Raw genomic sequence first — 17047 nt, 5'->3', positions numbered from 1 at the left:
GGACACTCTCTAACAGAAGAACTTCTCTGCTGGGCTGCATAGAGAGAGGAATCACCATCAGAAATATGAGGTGATAATGCCCCTATCCAGGTCTTTGGTGAGGCCTCACCTGGAGTACTATGTTCTGTTCAACTAAAAAAGGATAGAGACAAGATCAAAGTGATCCAGAGAAAGGCAACCAAAAATGGTGTGGGCCTCAGAGTACTCATGGGGATAAGGCTATGGATCAGACGATGCCTCTGAAGGTGAGAATTTAATGGGTCTGCCCCCTCAGGTGAAATTAGATCCATGCGCACTCTGCAAAACTACAGCAATTCTCCACTACCGTTCCAGACCCACGTCCATTTCCCACCAAGGATGTCTTCCTGTTGCGACCATTGCTGCCCGACGGCTTCACTCCACCTACCTTTCCTTTCTTGCGGTTCCCCCTGCTGTTGATGGATGCCTGGCTGCCGCGGAGTCTGCCTGCCGTCCTCTCCGGCGTCCCCAGACCGGCTTGGGCGCTGCATCCCGCCATGCTCTTCAGGTACCTTGGGGCGCACGCGCCGCGTGGCCCTCATTCTTATTTTCTCATTGGCGTGTTCCTCAGGGGCGTCCCCCTGTAATGACATCACGCTGCCCGGATATTTAAATCTACTGTTTATTGCTAGCCATTGAGTTAGCAAGGGTGATCTTGCGGATGGGATTCGCTCTCCGTACCCAGCTACTCTGCCTTTCAACTTCTATTGGACTCTTTCTGCTAACGGGGTACCCGCTCCTCGGGGGCCTCTCTGCTTCTTTCAGGTTGCTATCAGGTAACTGGTACTCGCTCCTCGAGGGCCCATGTTCCCTGACTCGTTGCCTGCATCTATCTCCTCTTCTATGGAATAATTCACTACAGACACCATCAGTGAGTACTACTATCATCTACTCCTCAGAGCTGTCTCCCTGGAACCAGGTACTCGCTCCTCGAGGGCCTGCCCCCATTCCAGCCCCAGTGCCATATCCTACGTGGAACCGCTGTATGAGTACTTTGCCAACAAGTCTCTCTACCTCCAGGGATCTGGTACTCACTCCTCGAGAGCCAGCTCTCCCTATCTCGGGGCTTCTCCATAATTGGGACTTTGTGAATGTTCTATTGTATTCACTTTCTCAGTTCTCTCCACTACAACACTGCTCCCGGAGAAACCGCTGTTCCAGCGCCCTGGGGAATACTAGCCCAGCCGGGCTACATCTTCTACTCACTACTGCCACCTCTGGTGGTTTCTCAAACTGTCTAAATAAAGAACTATCTGTGTTTGTGTGTCCAAGAGCTGAGCCTGACCTGTGGCCCCTCACGGGACTTCCCCCCGTGGGTGTGGTCAGCTGCCACAGTGTCCAAGGGTCCACCCAAATCTCACTAACTATAACGCTTCCTTTGTGTTTCTTAGGCAAATATAGAGGCCAAGATTCAATAACGAATGTAATTGTTAAAAGAAATACAAATAAATAAAAATGCAGCAAATGGTCAGATCTTAAATGCCAGTTTAAGTACGTCTTCAAATTTACAGACTCATAACTTGATAATTTCAATAAAAAAACATGGGTGTACCCAGATGTGGCTAAAGAAACTCAAACCAGAAGGAAGAAGTTTATTTTGTTAGCAAATATAGCAAGAACTTTTGGAATTCAAGTAACAGTTAGATTCCCATGTAAATGCATAATGAGAGTGGATCGCATAAGATATGTTTGTTTATTATGATCCTCTAGACCTAGAGAAGTTCCTGGAGGAACGTAGATCCCAAAGGCAGGAAGCGGAAGCATCAATTAATTAATTTGTTGGAATAGAAATTAATCTGTATTTCTTCTGAATTTTCTTTACAGTATATATTTAGTAATATATTAGTTTTGTTCACTGGCTCCTCAAATTATCATGTTTGGTATTGGAAAAGGGGAATCTGTCTTTTTTTTTTTAAGGTTAAGTTATGTAATAAAAAACTAATATTTGTTTATTTTTACCCCCATGCCCATGTAAAACTCAATGTTGATGTTAACATTGGAAGGTAACTTTGAATGGATGTATTTTCATTTAAAAAATTTATAAATAAAAAAAAAACAACAACAAAAAAAAACAAAAAACATATAGAGCAGAGCAGCAAGGAGGATTCAGAAATTAATTAAAGGCCTATTTAAATAAAGTCTTCAAGATCTTTGAGGGCCTTCAGTCACTCAGAGCGAACAGCAGGGAGGATTCAAACAATATACACCTGTTTGAATAAATAAGTCTTCCATTAGTAATTTCTCTCAGTAACTCAGGGATCCCACTCCATAGCTCGGTTGGTAACTGAGAGCAAACTTCTGGTAATATCTAATCTATCTACTTTTGGAATTGGAATATCCAGTAAGTTCTTGTTCATAGAATGCAGATGTCTGGTGGGTTTATAGATGTGAAGGGATGTTATTTAACCAGATTGCTGACTCATTATGTATTAAACTGAAAATTTGTGGAAGTATTTTATATTGGATTTGTGATGAAACTGATACACAATACAAGGAATATAAAACAGGTGTGGTATGCTCTCTGACGTGTACCAGTTAGAATGCGTACTACAATATTTTGAATCAGTTGCAAAGGATGAATGAAATATATGGGTAAACTCGGGTATAGGGAATTGCAGTTATCCAGATTATGTAGCATTAGAGCTTGCAAGACAGTACAAAAGTTGTGTGTTTCGAATAATGGTTTTAAACGTTTTGGTAAATGTAGTTTGTAAAAAGAAGATTTAATAGCAGTAAAAATTTGATTATGCATAGAAATATTTGTATCAAGTATTACTCCTACATTATGGGCTTTATGAGTAATTAGGATACTCTGTCCCTGAAAGTTTAATGAGGTCAGAATGTCATGGAGCAAGGTTTCACAGCCAGATAAAAATATGATTTTTGTCTTTGATAAGTTCTCAGATAAAAGTAATGTTTTTGTCTTTGATAAGTTGAATGTTATTGTATTATGAGAAAGCCTGCAGTTGACTGAGTTAATGCATAAGGAGACAAAGGCTAGTAAATTGGATACTGTAAGAATGAATTGTAGCAGACAATAAATTGAATATCATTGGCATATATTTTGTAATTTACACCAAGACATTTGAGGAGTTGACAGGAGGGGGCAAGATCAATGTTAAACAATGTTGCTGAATCTTGAGGAACACCAGAGGACAGTGGATACCAATCTGAGCATGATGAACCAATTCTTACTTGTTGGGTTCTATTTGAAAAATAAGAGAGAAACCATTTGAAAACCATTCCAGTGATGCCAACAGATTGCAAACATGTAAGCAGAATATTGTGATCAATAGTGTTGAAGGCAGCAATTATGTCGAGCAGATCCAGCATGAGGTCTGTTTTGGAGTCAAAGCTGTGGATGTGTCAAATCAGGATAATAGTAGCATTTCTGTGTTAAAACCTTGTCTGAAACTATGTTGTTGATCAAAAAGTGCACTATCATCAATATGGTCAGTGAGTTGATGTAAAACTACTGATTTGGCAATTTTGGCAAGTGATGGTAATGATATTGGTATGAAATTAGAGTAGGATCTACATTTGTTTTTTAGCAATTGGAGTAATAGATACACATTTGACTGTTCCTGGTAATTTTCTAGAAGAGAGAGATAAATTGACATTATTAGCAATGTGTTGAGAGAGATCAACTTTTACTAATTTCAGCATGGCTGTTCGACAGGGATTCAGAGGCAATGAAGATTTCATTTTTGACAGTATTTGATTGATGGTTTTTGCATTAACAGACTAGACGAAATCCCATGAGTGATCAATTTTACAGTCAATTTCTTTTGGTAAAAGGGAGGTGGGAGAATTCATTGGAGATGGCTATTGATTTATTAGTGAAATGAACTGCCTATTTGTTACAGTATTCAGGAGTTGTTTCTGTTGAGGACTTAGAGATTTAACTAAACTGAATAGTTCTGCTGGATTACCTCCTGCAGATTGAATTGTTTTTGTAATGAAATTGTATTTTAGTCAGGTTAATTTGTTTTCTGTATTTACCCATATATGCTATAAAGCTTTTCTTTTGGGGGTGGTGTTGGATTCTTACACCATCAGCGTTTGAGATGTCTCAAAGATGTTTCATAGTCCTTAATTCGGGGGTGTACCAAAGTGCATTGAGCCTTTGGAATTTACAGATAATTTTTAAAGGGGCAATAGTGTCTATTACAGTTATAAGAATTTGGTTCCAAACTGTAGTGGCAGTTTCAGTGTTATCAAAAGAAGCATCTGGGAGTAACGGAATCAAAGTAGATTTAAATAGATCAGTCAGCATGTCCTCTTTTAGTAATTGCAGCATTTCTAGAAGTTGTTGATAAAGACTTTATTGTACAGTTTATGCATTTTATTTTTAGGCTACAAAGCAACAAAAAGTGAACATTTTGGAAGTGGGTATCGACTTTCTATAGCCATTGTATACAGTATATATGCACCTATTCACCTTGGTTGTACTACAGTTACATACAGACATATTTCTAGTTCACTTTCTACCGTCTGAACATAGCAGCCAGTTAACTGTGTGTGTGGTTTCCCTTGTGTAGGTGGAAGATACTATGATAGATGTCTATGATTTTATATATGACGAATACCTGAGGAACTTCTCTGAGACCAGGAGACAAGAGCTCATGGCCATTCACCACACTGTGAGTCTGTATGCAATCAGAAAGTTAGGCTACGTTCTCCCACTTTCACACTGAATTAGTTTTGTAATCTGGTAGCCACTTCACAGTTTATAAGTGATTAAATTAGATAAAAATGTGAGTTCCTAAGGTAAACAAATACAGTTAAATGGCAGTCTGTTTGATTATACAGACAATTTCTGTTAGATAGGTAAAGACTGAATGGAAATTCTGTTAATGATATCTTATATACATATTGGAGGTGGGAGAATCCAAAATGGTTATGACTATTATTAATAATAATTATAATTATTTAATAATTATAATATATTAATAATTATTAATATGGTCCCGAGCAATTTCCTGTTCAATTGTTAAAGTTTTATACTAATACTAACTGTTTTAATTGTTATATGTAGAGTTTTTGTAGACTCACTTTCAAACTGTTTCATTCCTAACTATTTCTTGTAAAGCCGTGGGCAGTTTGTAAACCCCGGCCGATTATCCGTTCTATGTAAACCGGATTGATTTGTATCTCATACAGGAATTTCGGTATATAAAAGTTATAAATAAATAAATAAAAAGAATTCAGAACATGAAGGAATTTTGATTTCTAGTGTCCAGTCAGATGAATCCAGAACAAGTGGGTTGGGTTATGCACCTCTACCAGCAGATTGAGATGGAGCAAACTGACGTCACAGTATATATACACCCTTGCAGTGACATCAGCCTGCCAGTATTCTCCGGCATCTCCAGCAGATGGTGGACATGTTTTATTTTTTATTTATTTATTTAAGGCTTTTATATACCGACTTTCTTAATACAAATCAAATCAACTCGGTTTACATCGAACTAGGCAATAAATATAACCAACCAAACAACAAGAGACAGTTTGAAGGAGTAAAAAGTTACATTATAACAAGGGTGCCTTAACTGGGAGTAGGAAACAAGAAAGGAGGAACGAAGATAAAGTGCAATATACAAAAGAATATGTGAGGGGCAAGGAGCCATCCTCGTGGTAACTAGTAACATGATTAAGTGTTTATTTCCTTACATAATTGCTGGAACGTTAATTATTTACATAATTGCTGGCATAATTTAAGTCACGCTGTTGGACAAGAAGCGGGGAAGGCTCGGCAGAACAGCCATGTCTTTAGTTTCTTTTTAAAAGTTTGTAGACAAGTTTCTTGCCTAAGGTCCGGAGGCATGGTGTTCCAGATGGAGGGGCCTGTGATAGAGAATGTCCAGTCTCTGATATTTGAGTGGTGCACAACTTTGATAGAAGGTACATGTAAGGAACCTTTGTAGGCATCCCTTAAAGGTCTGGCCGTCGAATGCAGTTTGAGAGGGTGAAGCAGATCAAGAGGGGTCTGCTGGTGAATGTATTTGTGTATAATTGTGAGTGATTTATGGAGAATCCTGAAGTGTACTGGGAGCCAGTGAAGATCTTTTAGAATAGGAGAGATATGCGCTCTCTGATTGGTGTTAGTCAAAATTCTCGCAGTTGCATTTTGGAGCAGCTGGAGGGGTTTTATAGTGGACGCCGGGAGACCATGCAAAATGGAATTGCAGTAGTCGATCTTGGAAAACAGAATGGCTTGGAGGACAGATCTGAAGTCATAATGGAATAGGAGCGGTTTTAGTTTTTTGAGTACTTGTAACTTGTAGAAGCACTCCTTTGTGGTGATTTTTATAAATTGCTTTAGGTTCAGGTGGCTATCAATGAAGACTCCCAGGTCTCTGGCGTGGGATATTTGTATGTTATTTTGCAGATGGTGTTGGAAGGGACTACCGTCTGGAGTGATTAGCAAAAGTTCAGTCTTGGAAGTGTTGAGCACCAGATTGAGGCTTGAGAGGTGAAGCTTGATCGTTTGGAGATGAGAGTTCCATAGCTTGAGTGTTGAGTCTAGTGAGTTGGATATTGGGATTAAAATTTGAACGTCGTCGGCATAAATATAGAACTTGAGTTTTAGATTTGTGAGAAGATGGCAGAGAGGGAGTATATAAATATTAAATAGGGTAGGTGATAAGGAAGAGCCCTGGGGGACTCCAAATGGGGCATTGGTGTGAGAGGATTCCTTGTTCTTGATTTTAACCTTATAGCCTCTATTGTTAAGGAAGGAGTCAAACCATCTAAAAGCTGATCCTGTAATTCCTATATCTGATAGCCGGTTTAGTAGGGTGTTATGATTTACAGTATCGAAAGCTGCAGAGATGTTGAGGAGGGCTAAGAGGAATGATTGTCCTTTGTCAAAACCTGTGTAAATATGATCAAAGAGCGAGATGAGGAGGGTTTCGGTGTTGTGTTCTTTACGGAAACCATATTGTGCCGGGTGAAGAATATTATGATCTTCAAGGTAATTTGAAAGTTGCTTATTTACAATTTTCTCCATGATCTTAGCTACAAACGGGAGGTTAGATATGGGGCGATAGTTATTGAGGTCATCCGGGTCCAAGTTCGGTTTTTTTAGAATGGGTTTGAGTGTGGCCAGTTGTATCACCCTACTGGGGATTGCTTTATTTGAGAAAGGAGAATTAAGGAAATAAATTCACCCTGCTCTCCTACGATGATATCAAATGGTCCCTCCCCCAGTTGAGAATTCCTGGGGTGATTTCCGTGGTTCCTCAAATGAGGGCCTTGGTCCGGTAGCTGGTTTTCAGCTGGCGTGGACTTAGCTGCTTAAGCAGCTGAAAGGCAGTGGGTGCAGGAAGCTATGTGTGGCAGTGACAGCACATGCCCTCTCCCCCCACAGCCGGAGATCATCTCTCTACTCAGCCAGGTAAGGCTGAGCTCTGGTAAGTTTAAAAAAAAAAAAAAAAGTAATATACAGAGACAGAAGGAGGCTTTTGTTGCACCCCCTGGTCTCTTTGCTTGGCACGTCATTCCAACATTCATCCTGCTCCGTGGGAGGTCAAGGGACGTGAGCAGCCTCCTTAGGCTCTGGATTGGCCCAGGAGATCGTGGTATGCAAATATGCAGAAGCTCCTGGTGAACTCGCCTCTTCAACTTCTAGCGCACAGAGACCTGTTGTGGCAGAGATCTGTTCTTCACGAAGATCCAAATCAATTTTCTCTTACAGTTTGGCCATTGAAAGTGCTTGCTTGCTGGAACGTGACCATTCCGCAGCAGTGATTTCCACCTTACTAAGAGTGAGAAAGTTCTCCACTTCCTTGGTCTATGTGCGGGTTTGGAGAGTGTTTGAGGCCTGGTGTGAGGATCAAGGTACTCTTCCTTCCTTGGAATTTGTGCAGGATGTCTTGCATAAAGGCTTGGATCTCAATTCCTTAAAGGTACAGGTAGTGGCGCTCTCCTGTTTTAGGGGTCAGGTAAACGGTGGATCCTTGTCAGCTCATCCTGATGTGGCCTGTTTTCTGAGAGGCGTGAAACATCTTTGGCCTCTCTTGTGGTTTCCAGTGCCCTTGTTGAGTCTTAGGCCTGGATTCACCATTCTATCGCAGAACGGTGAATCCAACGAAGACGGGGGGGGGCGAACCTGCAAAAGCCAGCAGCCTTCCCACCACCGCGGTGTTTTTGCTGCCAGCTTTCGCACCCAGTAGCGCCACTGTGAAAGGCGACGATAACATTACTAACCTTATCGCCGCCAGCGAAGACACCGCTGAGTCCGCCTCCTCGCCGCCCCGACTCCGTCCCCAGAATGCTATCACACACAATAAACCTTTGAAAATGACCCCCTTAATTTGGTATCAGACTTCTTGGCAGGCCCTACATTTAGATCACTGCATACTCTCCTTGCGGTTGTTGACCTTGAAGACGGTATTTCTGGTGGGCATTTGTTCTATGCATAAGGTTTCTGAACTGCAGGCCCTGTCTTGCCGGGAACTGTTTCTCCAGGTGACTCCAGGGGCAGTAGAGCTGCATACTGTTCCTTCCTTTTTATCAACGGTGGTCACTGAGTTTCACTTGAATCAGTCCTTCTCACAGGACAAGCAGGATGGTTGTCCTCACAAATGGGTGACATCGAGGATGGAGCCCACCATGGAAAACTTCTGTGAAAGTTTAAACAGAACTTTGACTGGCCCCTACTGGGCATGCCCAGCAAGGCACTGACCCTGCAGCCAGCAGGGGTCTCCCTTCAGTCTTCTTTTTTCCGCGCAGCAGTTGCCACTCGGTGAAAGGAGCTCTCTTACCACGTTCCTGACAGGAATTCGGTATTTTTCTTTCCGAAGAAAATTTGCCCCTCAGGGGTCTCCCTTCGACAAATTTTTGTCACCTCCGCGGAAACCGGTAAGTTTTTTGCCTTTTTTCTTCGACTACCGTCGAATTTGGCCCTCGAGGCCTGTTGGCAATTACCGAGCCCGCGACTAAATTTGGCCTTAAGCCATGGCGACGGGGTTCCGTCGATGCCCGGATTGTACCCGGACTATGTCAATCACAGACCCCCATAGGGTTTGTGTTTTGTGTTTGGGTAGTGAGCATGATGTCCTGACTTGCACCAAATGTGCCCTAATGACACCTAAGGGTCGCAAAGCCAGGATGGAGAAGATGGGGCTCCTCTTCCATGCACCCACCCCAACGCCATCGATAGCATCGACGTCATCGGAACCGGCACCGTCGAAGTTGCACCACCATCGTCAACCCCCCGGTGACCGTCCACCATTGATGACTTCTCGGCCGTCGACTCCTGTCCCCTCCCCGGATGGGCGAGGAGACCGGAAGGACAAGCATCGCCATCGACGGCACAAGTCTCGGCCTGTCGAGGATCCACAGTCATCGACCTCTGAACAAGCCGAGCCACCGACTAAGAGGCCTCGATCAGACTTGGCACCGTCCACGTCTTGTTCGCAGGCATCGAGGAAACCCTCACCCTCTCGGGGTGTGGGAGCCGTGATCCCACCGGTTACGGTGGTCCCTCCGGCTCTGCCTCAGCCTCCCTCTCCCGTCGAGCCGGGTATTGTTACCCCTGGTCTCCGGGCAGAACTGGACCGGCTGGTCCAGGAGGCCATCGAGAAAGCGATGCAAAGATTCCAACCTCCATTGGCACCGTCTCCGGCACCGATTCCGGCACCGCCACCGGCATCGACCCCGGCACCGACTCCGCCACCGAGGAAGGAACCGACCACCGAACCTTTGGTGGAAGCGCTGGCACCGCTACTACAACGTATGGAGGCACTTGTACATGCCCTCCCATCGATAATTCCAGTAGCACCGACAGCGCCATCGTCTCCGACTGGATTTTCATCGGCGGGAGAAACACCGTTCCTGATTCCCCCTTCCGGGGTGGTCCCATCGGTGCCTTCTCGTATATCTCCACCGATTTATCCTTTGGCTCCATCGGTTCCAAGACCGGCACCGACTCCATCGGCAGCACCGAAACCCTCGATGCCGTTCCCAGTACCGATTGTACCACCGGTTCCTCCAAGGTTTCCTTCGATGCCTTCGGATCCTCAACCAGGTCCATCGGGGCTTCAACCCCCAAGTGATCCCTATGATACCTGGGGTGATGATACATCTTCTGACACAGATTTACCATCACCGCCTTCTCCTACAGAGAGTAGAAAAAGATCTCCTCCAGAGGATCTCTCCTTTATTAATTTTGTTAAGGAGATGTCCGAAATTGTACCTTTTCAGCTGCAATCTGAGACCGATGACAGACACCAGATGATGGAACTGCTTCAATTTTTGGACGCTCCAAAAATCATCGCTTCCATCCCCATTCACCAGGTGTTTCTCGATCTCTTAAAGAAAAACTGGGAATCTCCTTCATCTGTATCACCAGTTAACAAGAAGGCTGACTCTACATACCTCGTCCAGTCAGCACCAGGCTTTCAAAAGCCTCAACTGGATCATCGCTCTGTTGTGGTGGAGTCCGCACAAAGAAAAGCCAAGCGTCTCAAGCCACACTCCTCCACTCCGCCGGTCAAGGACAATAAATTCCTAGACAGTGTGGGACGGAAAGTGTACCATGGAGCTATGCTGATTTCTCGCATAGCCTCATATCAACTCTACATGACGCAATATAACAGAGCCATCCTTAAACAGATGCAAGATTTTGCTGACACATTACCTGACCAATACCAGCCACAGCTTCAGACCCTTCTTAACAAGGGGTTTGAAGCGGGGAAGCACGAGATCAGAATGGCTTATGACATCTTCGATGCCTCCACAAAGGTTTCAGCTACTGCCATCTCGGCCAGACGTTGGGCTTGGTTAAAGTCATCCAACCTTCGCCCAGAGGTCCAGGATCGTTTAGCGGATTTACCCTGCTTAGGGGACAATTTGTTTGGAGAACAAATTCAGCAAATAGTAGCTGAATTGAAAGATCACCACGAGACGTTGAAACAACTTTCTTCTGTTCCGTCTGAGGTTTCCTCCAAACAACCACTTAAGAAGGACTCTAAGAAGTCGTTCTTTTGGCCACGCCGTTACTACCCTCCATCGGCCAGGCCTCGTCCAGCTCGATCCTCTACTAGGCCTCAGCCGCGTCAGCCTAGGAAACAAAGGCCTACTGTAGCCCCTCCTCCTGGGCCTGCGGTTGGCCTTTGACTCCCCTGTAGAGAACACATGCCAAACCCCTCTTCCAGACATTCCTGTAGGAGGTCGACTGTACCATTTTCTACAACCTTGGTTGCAGATCACCTCAGATCAGTGGGTGCTAACAATTATCGCACAGGGTTACCACCTCAACTTCATAACTCTTCCGGCAGACTCCCCGCCTCTTCAAGCGTGGAGTCTATCCACCCATTTGGCTCAATTACAACAGGAAGTGTCTCTTCTTCTGCAATCAAATGCTATAGAACCCGTTCCTCCCTCTCAACGAGGCAAGGGATTCTATTCCAGATACTTCCTAATACCAAAGAAATCAGGGGGACTACGTCCAATTTTGGACCTTCGAGCCCTCAACAAATACCTTCAAAAAGAGAAGTTCAAAATGGTAACCCTAGGCGCGCTGCTCCCTCTGCTACAAAGAGGGGATTGGCTGTGCTCTCTCGACCTCAAGGACGCTTATACCCACATTGCGATCACACAATCCCATCGCAAATATCTGCGGTTTCTCGTAGGCCACGACCATTATCAATACCGTGTCCTACCTTTCGGTCTGGCTTCTGCCCCACGAGTCTTTACCAAATGTCTCGTAGTGGTAGCAGCATTCTTAAGGAAGGAAGGTGTCCACGTCTACCCCTACCTGGACGATTGGCTAATCAGGGCCTCCACCCAACAGATAGCTCAATCCTCCCTAAAATTGACAATTCAAACACTCCTTTCCTTAGGGTTTCTTGTCAATTACGAGAAATCTTGCTTAGTCCCGTCTCAAACCTTATTCTTCATTGGAGCAGACTTGGACACCTTACAGGCAAAGGCTTACCTTCCTCTTCAGAGGGTCCACACCCTAATGTCCCTGGCTCGCCAGCTCCAGTCTCAGAACACTGCCACGGCTCGCCAGTTCCTCATTCTCCTAGGACACATGGCATCCTCGGTTCAAGTCACTCCCATGACCCGACTAGCCATGAGAGTAACACAATGGACTCTACGACACCAATGGATTCAAGCTTTTCAGCCTCTGTCCTCCATAGTCACAGTCACACAAGCGCTGCGCCTATCCTTAACCTGGTGGACGACTCAGGTCAACCTCCTTCAGGGCTTACCTTTTCTTCCACCGGATCCGCAAGTAATCCTAACCACCGACGCTTCTCACATCGGTTGGGGAGCCCATGTGGACGACTTTCAAACCCAAGGGTTATGGTCCAAAGAGGAAGCCGAACACCAGATCAATTTCCTGGAACTTCGAGCAATCCGCTATGCGCTCCGCACTTTCAAAGATCATCTCTTTCATCAGATAATCTTAATCCAGACGGACAACCAAGTGGCCATGTGGTACATAAACAAGCAGGGAGGCACAGGCTCCTTCCTTCTGTGTCAGGAAGCTGCGCAGATCTGGGCAGAAGCCCTCTCCCACTCCATGTACCTCAGGGCCACTTACCTGCCGGGAGTAGACAATGTATTGGCAGACCAGCTGAGCCGTGTCTTCCACCCACACGAGTGGTCACTCGATCCTCTGGTAGCGACCTCTCTGTTTCACAAGTGGGGTTCTCCCCGCATAGACCTCTTTGCGTCCCCTCAGAACCACAAAGTGGACGATTACTGCTCTCTCATTCAGAGCCAGCACTCTCGGCCGAGGGATGCATTCTCCCTCAAGTGGACAACCGGTCTGCTCTATGCATTCCCTCCACTCCCTCTTGTGTCAAAGACTCTCGTGAAGCTACGCCAGGACGGAGGAACCATGATCCTGATAGCACCTTACTGGCCACGCCAAGTATGGTTTCCAATACTCCAGGATCTCTCCATCCGCAGGCACATTCCTCTGGGAAAGGACCCGCATCTGCTCACTCAAAACGACGGATGCCTCCTCCATCCCAGCCTCCAAGCCTTGTCCCTGACGGCATGGATGTTGAAAGGTTAGTCCTTCAACCATTTAACCTTTCAGATTCCGTTTCTCGAGTCCTGATAGCTTCACGAAAGCCTTCCACAAGAAAGTCTTACTCATACAAATGGAAAAGGTACACATCATGGTGCACTTCTCAGTCCCTTGATCCCCTTTCCTGTCCAATCTCCAAATTCTTGGACTATTTATGGCATCTCTCTGAATCAGGTCTTAAAACCTCTTCTATCAGAATGCATGTCAGTGTGGTAGCCGCCTTCCATAAGGGTATTGGGGGTAATCCTATTTCAGTGCAACCCCTAGTAACACGCTTTCTTAAGGGCTTACTCCATCTAAAGCCACCCTTGCATCCTCCGGCCCCATCCTGGGACCTTAACCTGGTTCTTGGTCGTCTAATGAAACCTCCTTTCGAACCTCTGCACTCCTGTGACTTGAAATATCTCACTTGGAAAGTGTTATTCCTTTTGGCTGTTACTTCAGCTCGCAGGATTAGGGAATTACAGGCCCTAGTTACCTATCCGTCTTACACTAAGCTCCTGCAGGACCGGGCGGTACTCCGCACTCACCCTAAATTTTTACCTAAGGTAGTTTCGGAGTTTCATATCAATCAATCTATCGTACTACCTATCTTTTTTCCCAGGCCCCACTCAAACTCTGGAGAGCAGACCCTGCATACCCTAGACTGTAAACGGGCTCTAGCTTTTTACCTAGACCGTACAGTTTCCCACAGGAAGAGCACTCAATTATTCGTCTCTTTCCATCCTAATAAGTTGGGACAACCTGTGGGTAAGCAGGCTCTTTCTTCCTGGTTGGCGGACTGCATTTCTTTTTGCTATGAGCAAGCTGGCATTCCTTTTCAAGACCATGTTAAAGCACACTCTGTGAGGGCCATGGCGACGTCAGTGGCACACCTTCGATCGGTGCCGCTTCCTGATATCTGCAAAGCTGCAACCTGGAGTTCTCTCCATACTTTTGCAGCCCATTATTTGGACAAGGCTGGAAGACAGGACTCCATCTTCGGCCAGTCTGTCTTGCGTAACCTTTTTCCAACCTGATGTACCAACACCCTTCCACCTACCCGGTAGGGTGCGGATGCCCTTTCCCAAATTTCTCCTCAGTTGTTGTGCCTGCTGCACACCGTTGGGTACATTTGGTGCAGGTCGGGACATCCTCAGCTCGGTACTCACCCATTTGTGAGGACAACCATCCTGCTTGTCCTGTGAGAAAGCAAATGTTGCTTACCTGATGTAACAGGTGTTCTCACAGGACAGCAGGATGTTAGTCCTCACGAAACCCGCCCGCCTCCCCGCGGTGTTGGGTTCGTTTTATTTTTACTTTCTAGGCACTGCCTGTAGCTTTGAAAATCAGACTGAAGGGAGACCCCTGCTGGCTGCAGGGTCAGTGCCTTGCTGGGCATGCCCAGTAGGGGCCAGTCAAAGTTCTGTTTAAACTTTGACAGAAGTTTTCCGTGGTGGGCTCCATCCTCGATGTCACCCATTTGTGAGGACTAACATCCTGCTGTCCTGTGAGAACACCTGTTACATCAGGTAAGCAACATTTGCTATCTCCCTGCCATCCTTTGACAGAGAGCGAGATGTAGAGGCGTATTGTTTGTTGCGACCCTTGTATGTCAGGAGACATATTGTCAGATATTTATTTTATTTATTTATTTAGGCATTTTATATACCATTGTTCCAAAGGAAGATCACAATGGTTTACAAAAGCAACAATCATATTCTAGGTCAGCATTCAAATCCTGGGTCAACACAACAACAAATACATATTCCAGGTCAACACATCAAAAACATGTTAACTAGGGGGCTATGACAGTAATTTGTAATCCATTAGTGCCATTTCAATATCCTTCATGTATTAGTCAGTAAGTTGTCATAATACACTTTACATCGTTCATAGCTTATTGCTTATTCTACTAACATTATCTATGATTATTGAAAGTGAACTTATCGGCAATATGATAGTTAATTCATAAGCATTTCTGAAGAGTCATGTTTTCAGTTCACATTTGAATCTCTTTCTTTCTGTTATCAGACTTAATGTCTCTGGTAGAGAATTCCACAACTTGGGGCCCGCAATGGAAAACATTCAGTTTCTTATTTGTGTTATATGTGTGCTCCGCATTGTAGACACAGTTAATAGTTCTTTGTTTTGCAATCTTAAGGCTTGCAGTGTGTATGGTTGAAGTGTCACTCCTATTAAGCAGGGGTTTATGTCGTTGATGATATTAAAAATTAGTGTTAATACTTTATAATGAATTCTGGATTGTACTGGTAGCCAGTGCAGTGCTATCAGCAAGGGGGTGATGTGTCAAATTTCCTTGTCCCTAATAAAAGTCTTGCTGAGGCATTTTGTAACAACTGTAGTGGTTTTAATAGTCCTGAAGGTAGGCCTAGTAAAAGGGAGTTGCAGTAATCTATGTTTGAGAATATTAATGTTTGTAAAACAGTACAGAAGTCTTGTAAAGTTAGTAATGGTTTCAGCCGATGTAAAATTCTCAGCTTGGAGTATCCTGTTTTAATTCATTTGCTTATGAGCTTTTTCATTGTAAAGTTCTCATCAATCTATATTCTTAGGTCCCGTATTTGATTTGCGGGTGTAACATTAAAATTACCCAGGTCAAGGGGTGGCGATTTGACAATAGAGGAGCTTTTCCTTAGCCACACGATTTCAGGGGTTTTTTTTGTGTTTAGTGTTAGTTTCAGCTGAGATAGTTCTTGTTGTATTGCCTTCATGTATGTTGACAGAGTCGATGCAGTTTTTCAAATGATTTGTTGAATGGGATGTAGAATTGTATGTTATCTGCGTATAAGAAGAAGTCGATTCCTAGTTTAGCTATGTTGCATCCGTCAGTCTTCGATGGCTTCGCCCCGCCTACCTCTCTCTACTTGCGGCTCCTCCCGCTCACCTTGGACTAATGGCCGCCAAGGCATCTGCTTGCCGACCTCTCCAGTGTCCCCGGACCAGCTTTGGTGCTGCCTCCCGCCATGCTCCTTCAAGGTACCTCTAGGGCGTGCGCGCGCACACGCCGCCCTCGTCTTTATTTCCAGGTTGGTGCGAACCTCAGGGGTGTCCTCCTGTTCTGACGTCATGACTCCAGGGTATATCTACCTACTACATTTGCTAGCTCATTGAGTTAGCAGCCGGAACTCTTATGGATGGGATTTGCTCTCCGTTCCTAAGCTACTGTGCCACTCCAGCTCTACTGGAACTCTTACTACTCTTTGGGGTCACTAACGGGGTACCCGCTCCTCGGGGGCTTCTCTGCTTCTTTCAGGTGCTATCAGGAAACCAGTACTCGCTCCTCGAGGGCCCATGTTCCCTGTGTCGCTGCCTGCAACTTCTACCTTCTACTTGGAAGAACTAACTACAGTCACCATCTGTGAGTAAAAGAAACTTCTCTCTCTACAGTACAGCTTCGCCGGAATCAGGTACTCGCTCCTCAAGGGCCTGCCCTCTGCTCCAGTGCCAGACCTCTCATCTAGTAGAATCTCTGCTACTGCTAGTGAGTACAAGCTACCAAGTCTCTCTGCTCTAAGGGATCAGATACTTGCTCCTCAAGGGCCTGCTCTCCCTGTCTTAGAGCTCTCCTATTTTACTTGGGACTCTGAATGCTAATTCTACTGTGTGTTCATAACACTCAGTCTCTTTCCACTACAGCACTGCTTACAGAGGATCCATTTCCAGCGTTCTGTGAGAGTCTACAACCACTACTCACTACTGCCACCTCTGGAGGTTCCGTATGCTGTTTGATAAAAGACTGGAGGATAGCTAATGTAACCCCCATATTTAAAAAGGGCTCCAGGGGAAATCCGGGAAATTACAGACCGGTTAGCCTGACTTCAGTGCCAGGAAAAATAGTGGAAAGTGTTCTAAACATCAAAATCACAGAACATATAGAAAGACATGGTTTAATGGAACAAAGTCAGCATGGCTTTACCCAAGGCAAGACTTGCCTCACAAATCTGCTTCACTTTTTTGAAGGAGTTAATAAAC

General features: G+C 44.9%; 1 protein-coding gene across 4 annotated transcripts in view; it reads left to right on the top strand.

The window, feature by feature from the left end:
* TSPAN32 (tetraspanin 32) overlaps nucleotides 1-17047 on the top strand; it is a 61084-nt gene that overhangs the window by 30239 nt on the left and 13798 nt on the right. For 3 of the 4 annotated variants that reach the window (XM_029582933.1, XM_029582934.1, XM_029582932.1), the window contains one exon: nucleotides 4560-4661. The exons of the other annotated variant lie outside the window; for it this stretch is intronic. In XM_029582933.1, the coding sequence (XP_029438793.1) occupies nucleotides 4560-4661 (102 nt within the window). The remainder of the gene's footprint in view (nucleotides 1-4559; nucleotides 4662-17047) is intronic. 4 annotated transcript variants of the gene reach the window in all.

This window comes from Rhinatrema bivittatum, chromosome 17, assembly GCF_901001135.1.
Source record: "Rhinatrema bivittatum chromosome 17, aRhiBiv1.1, whole genome shotgun sequence".
Taxonomy (NCBI): Eukaryota; Metazoa; Chordata; class Amphibia; order Gymnophiona; family Rhinatrematidae; genus Rhinatrema; species Rhinatrema bivittatum.
The sequence above is the reverse complement of the archived record's forward strand: the minus strand, read 5'-3'. Positions and strand labels throughout refer to the sequence as shown.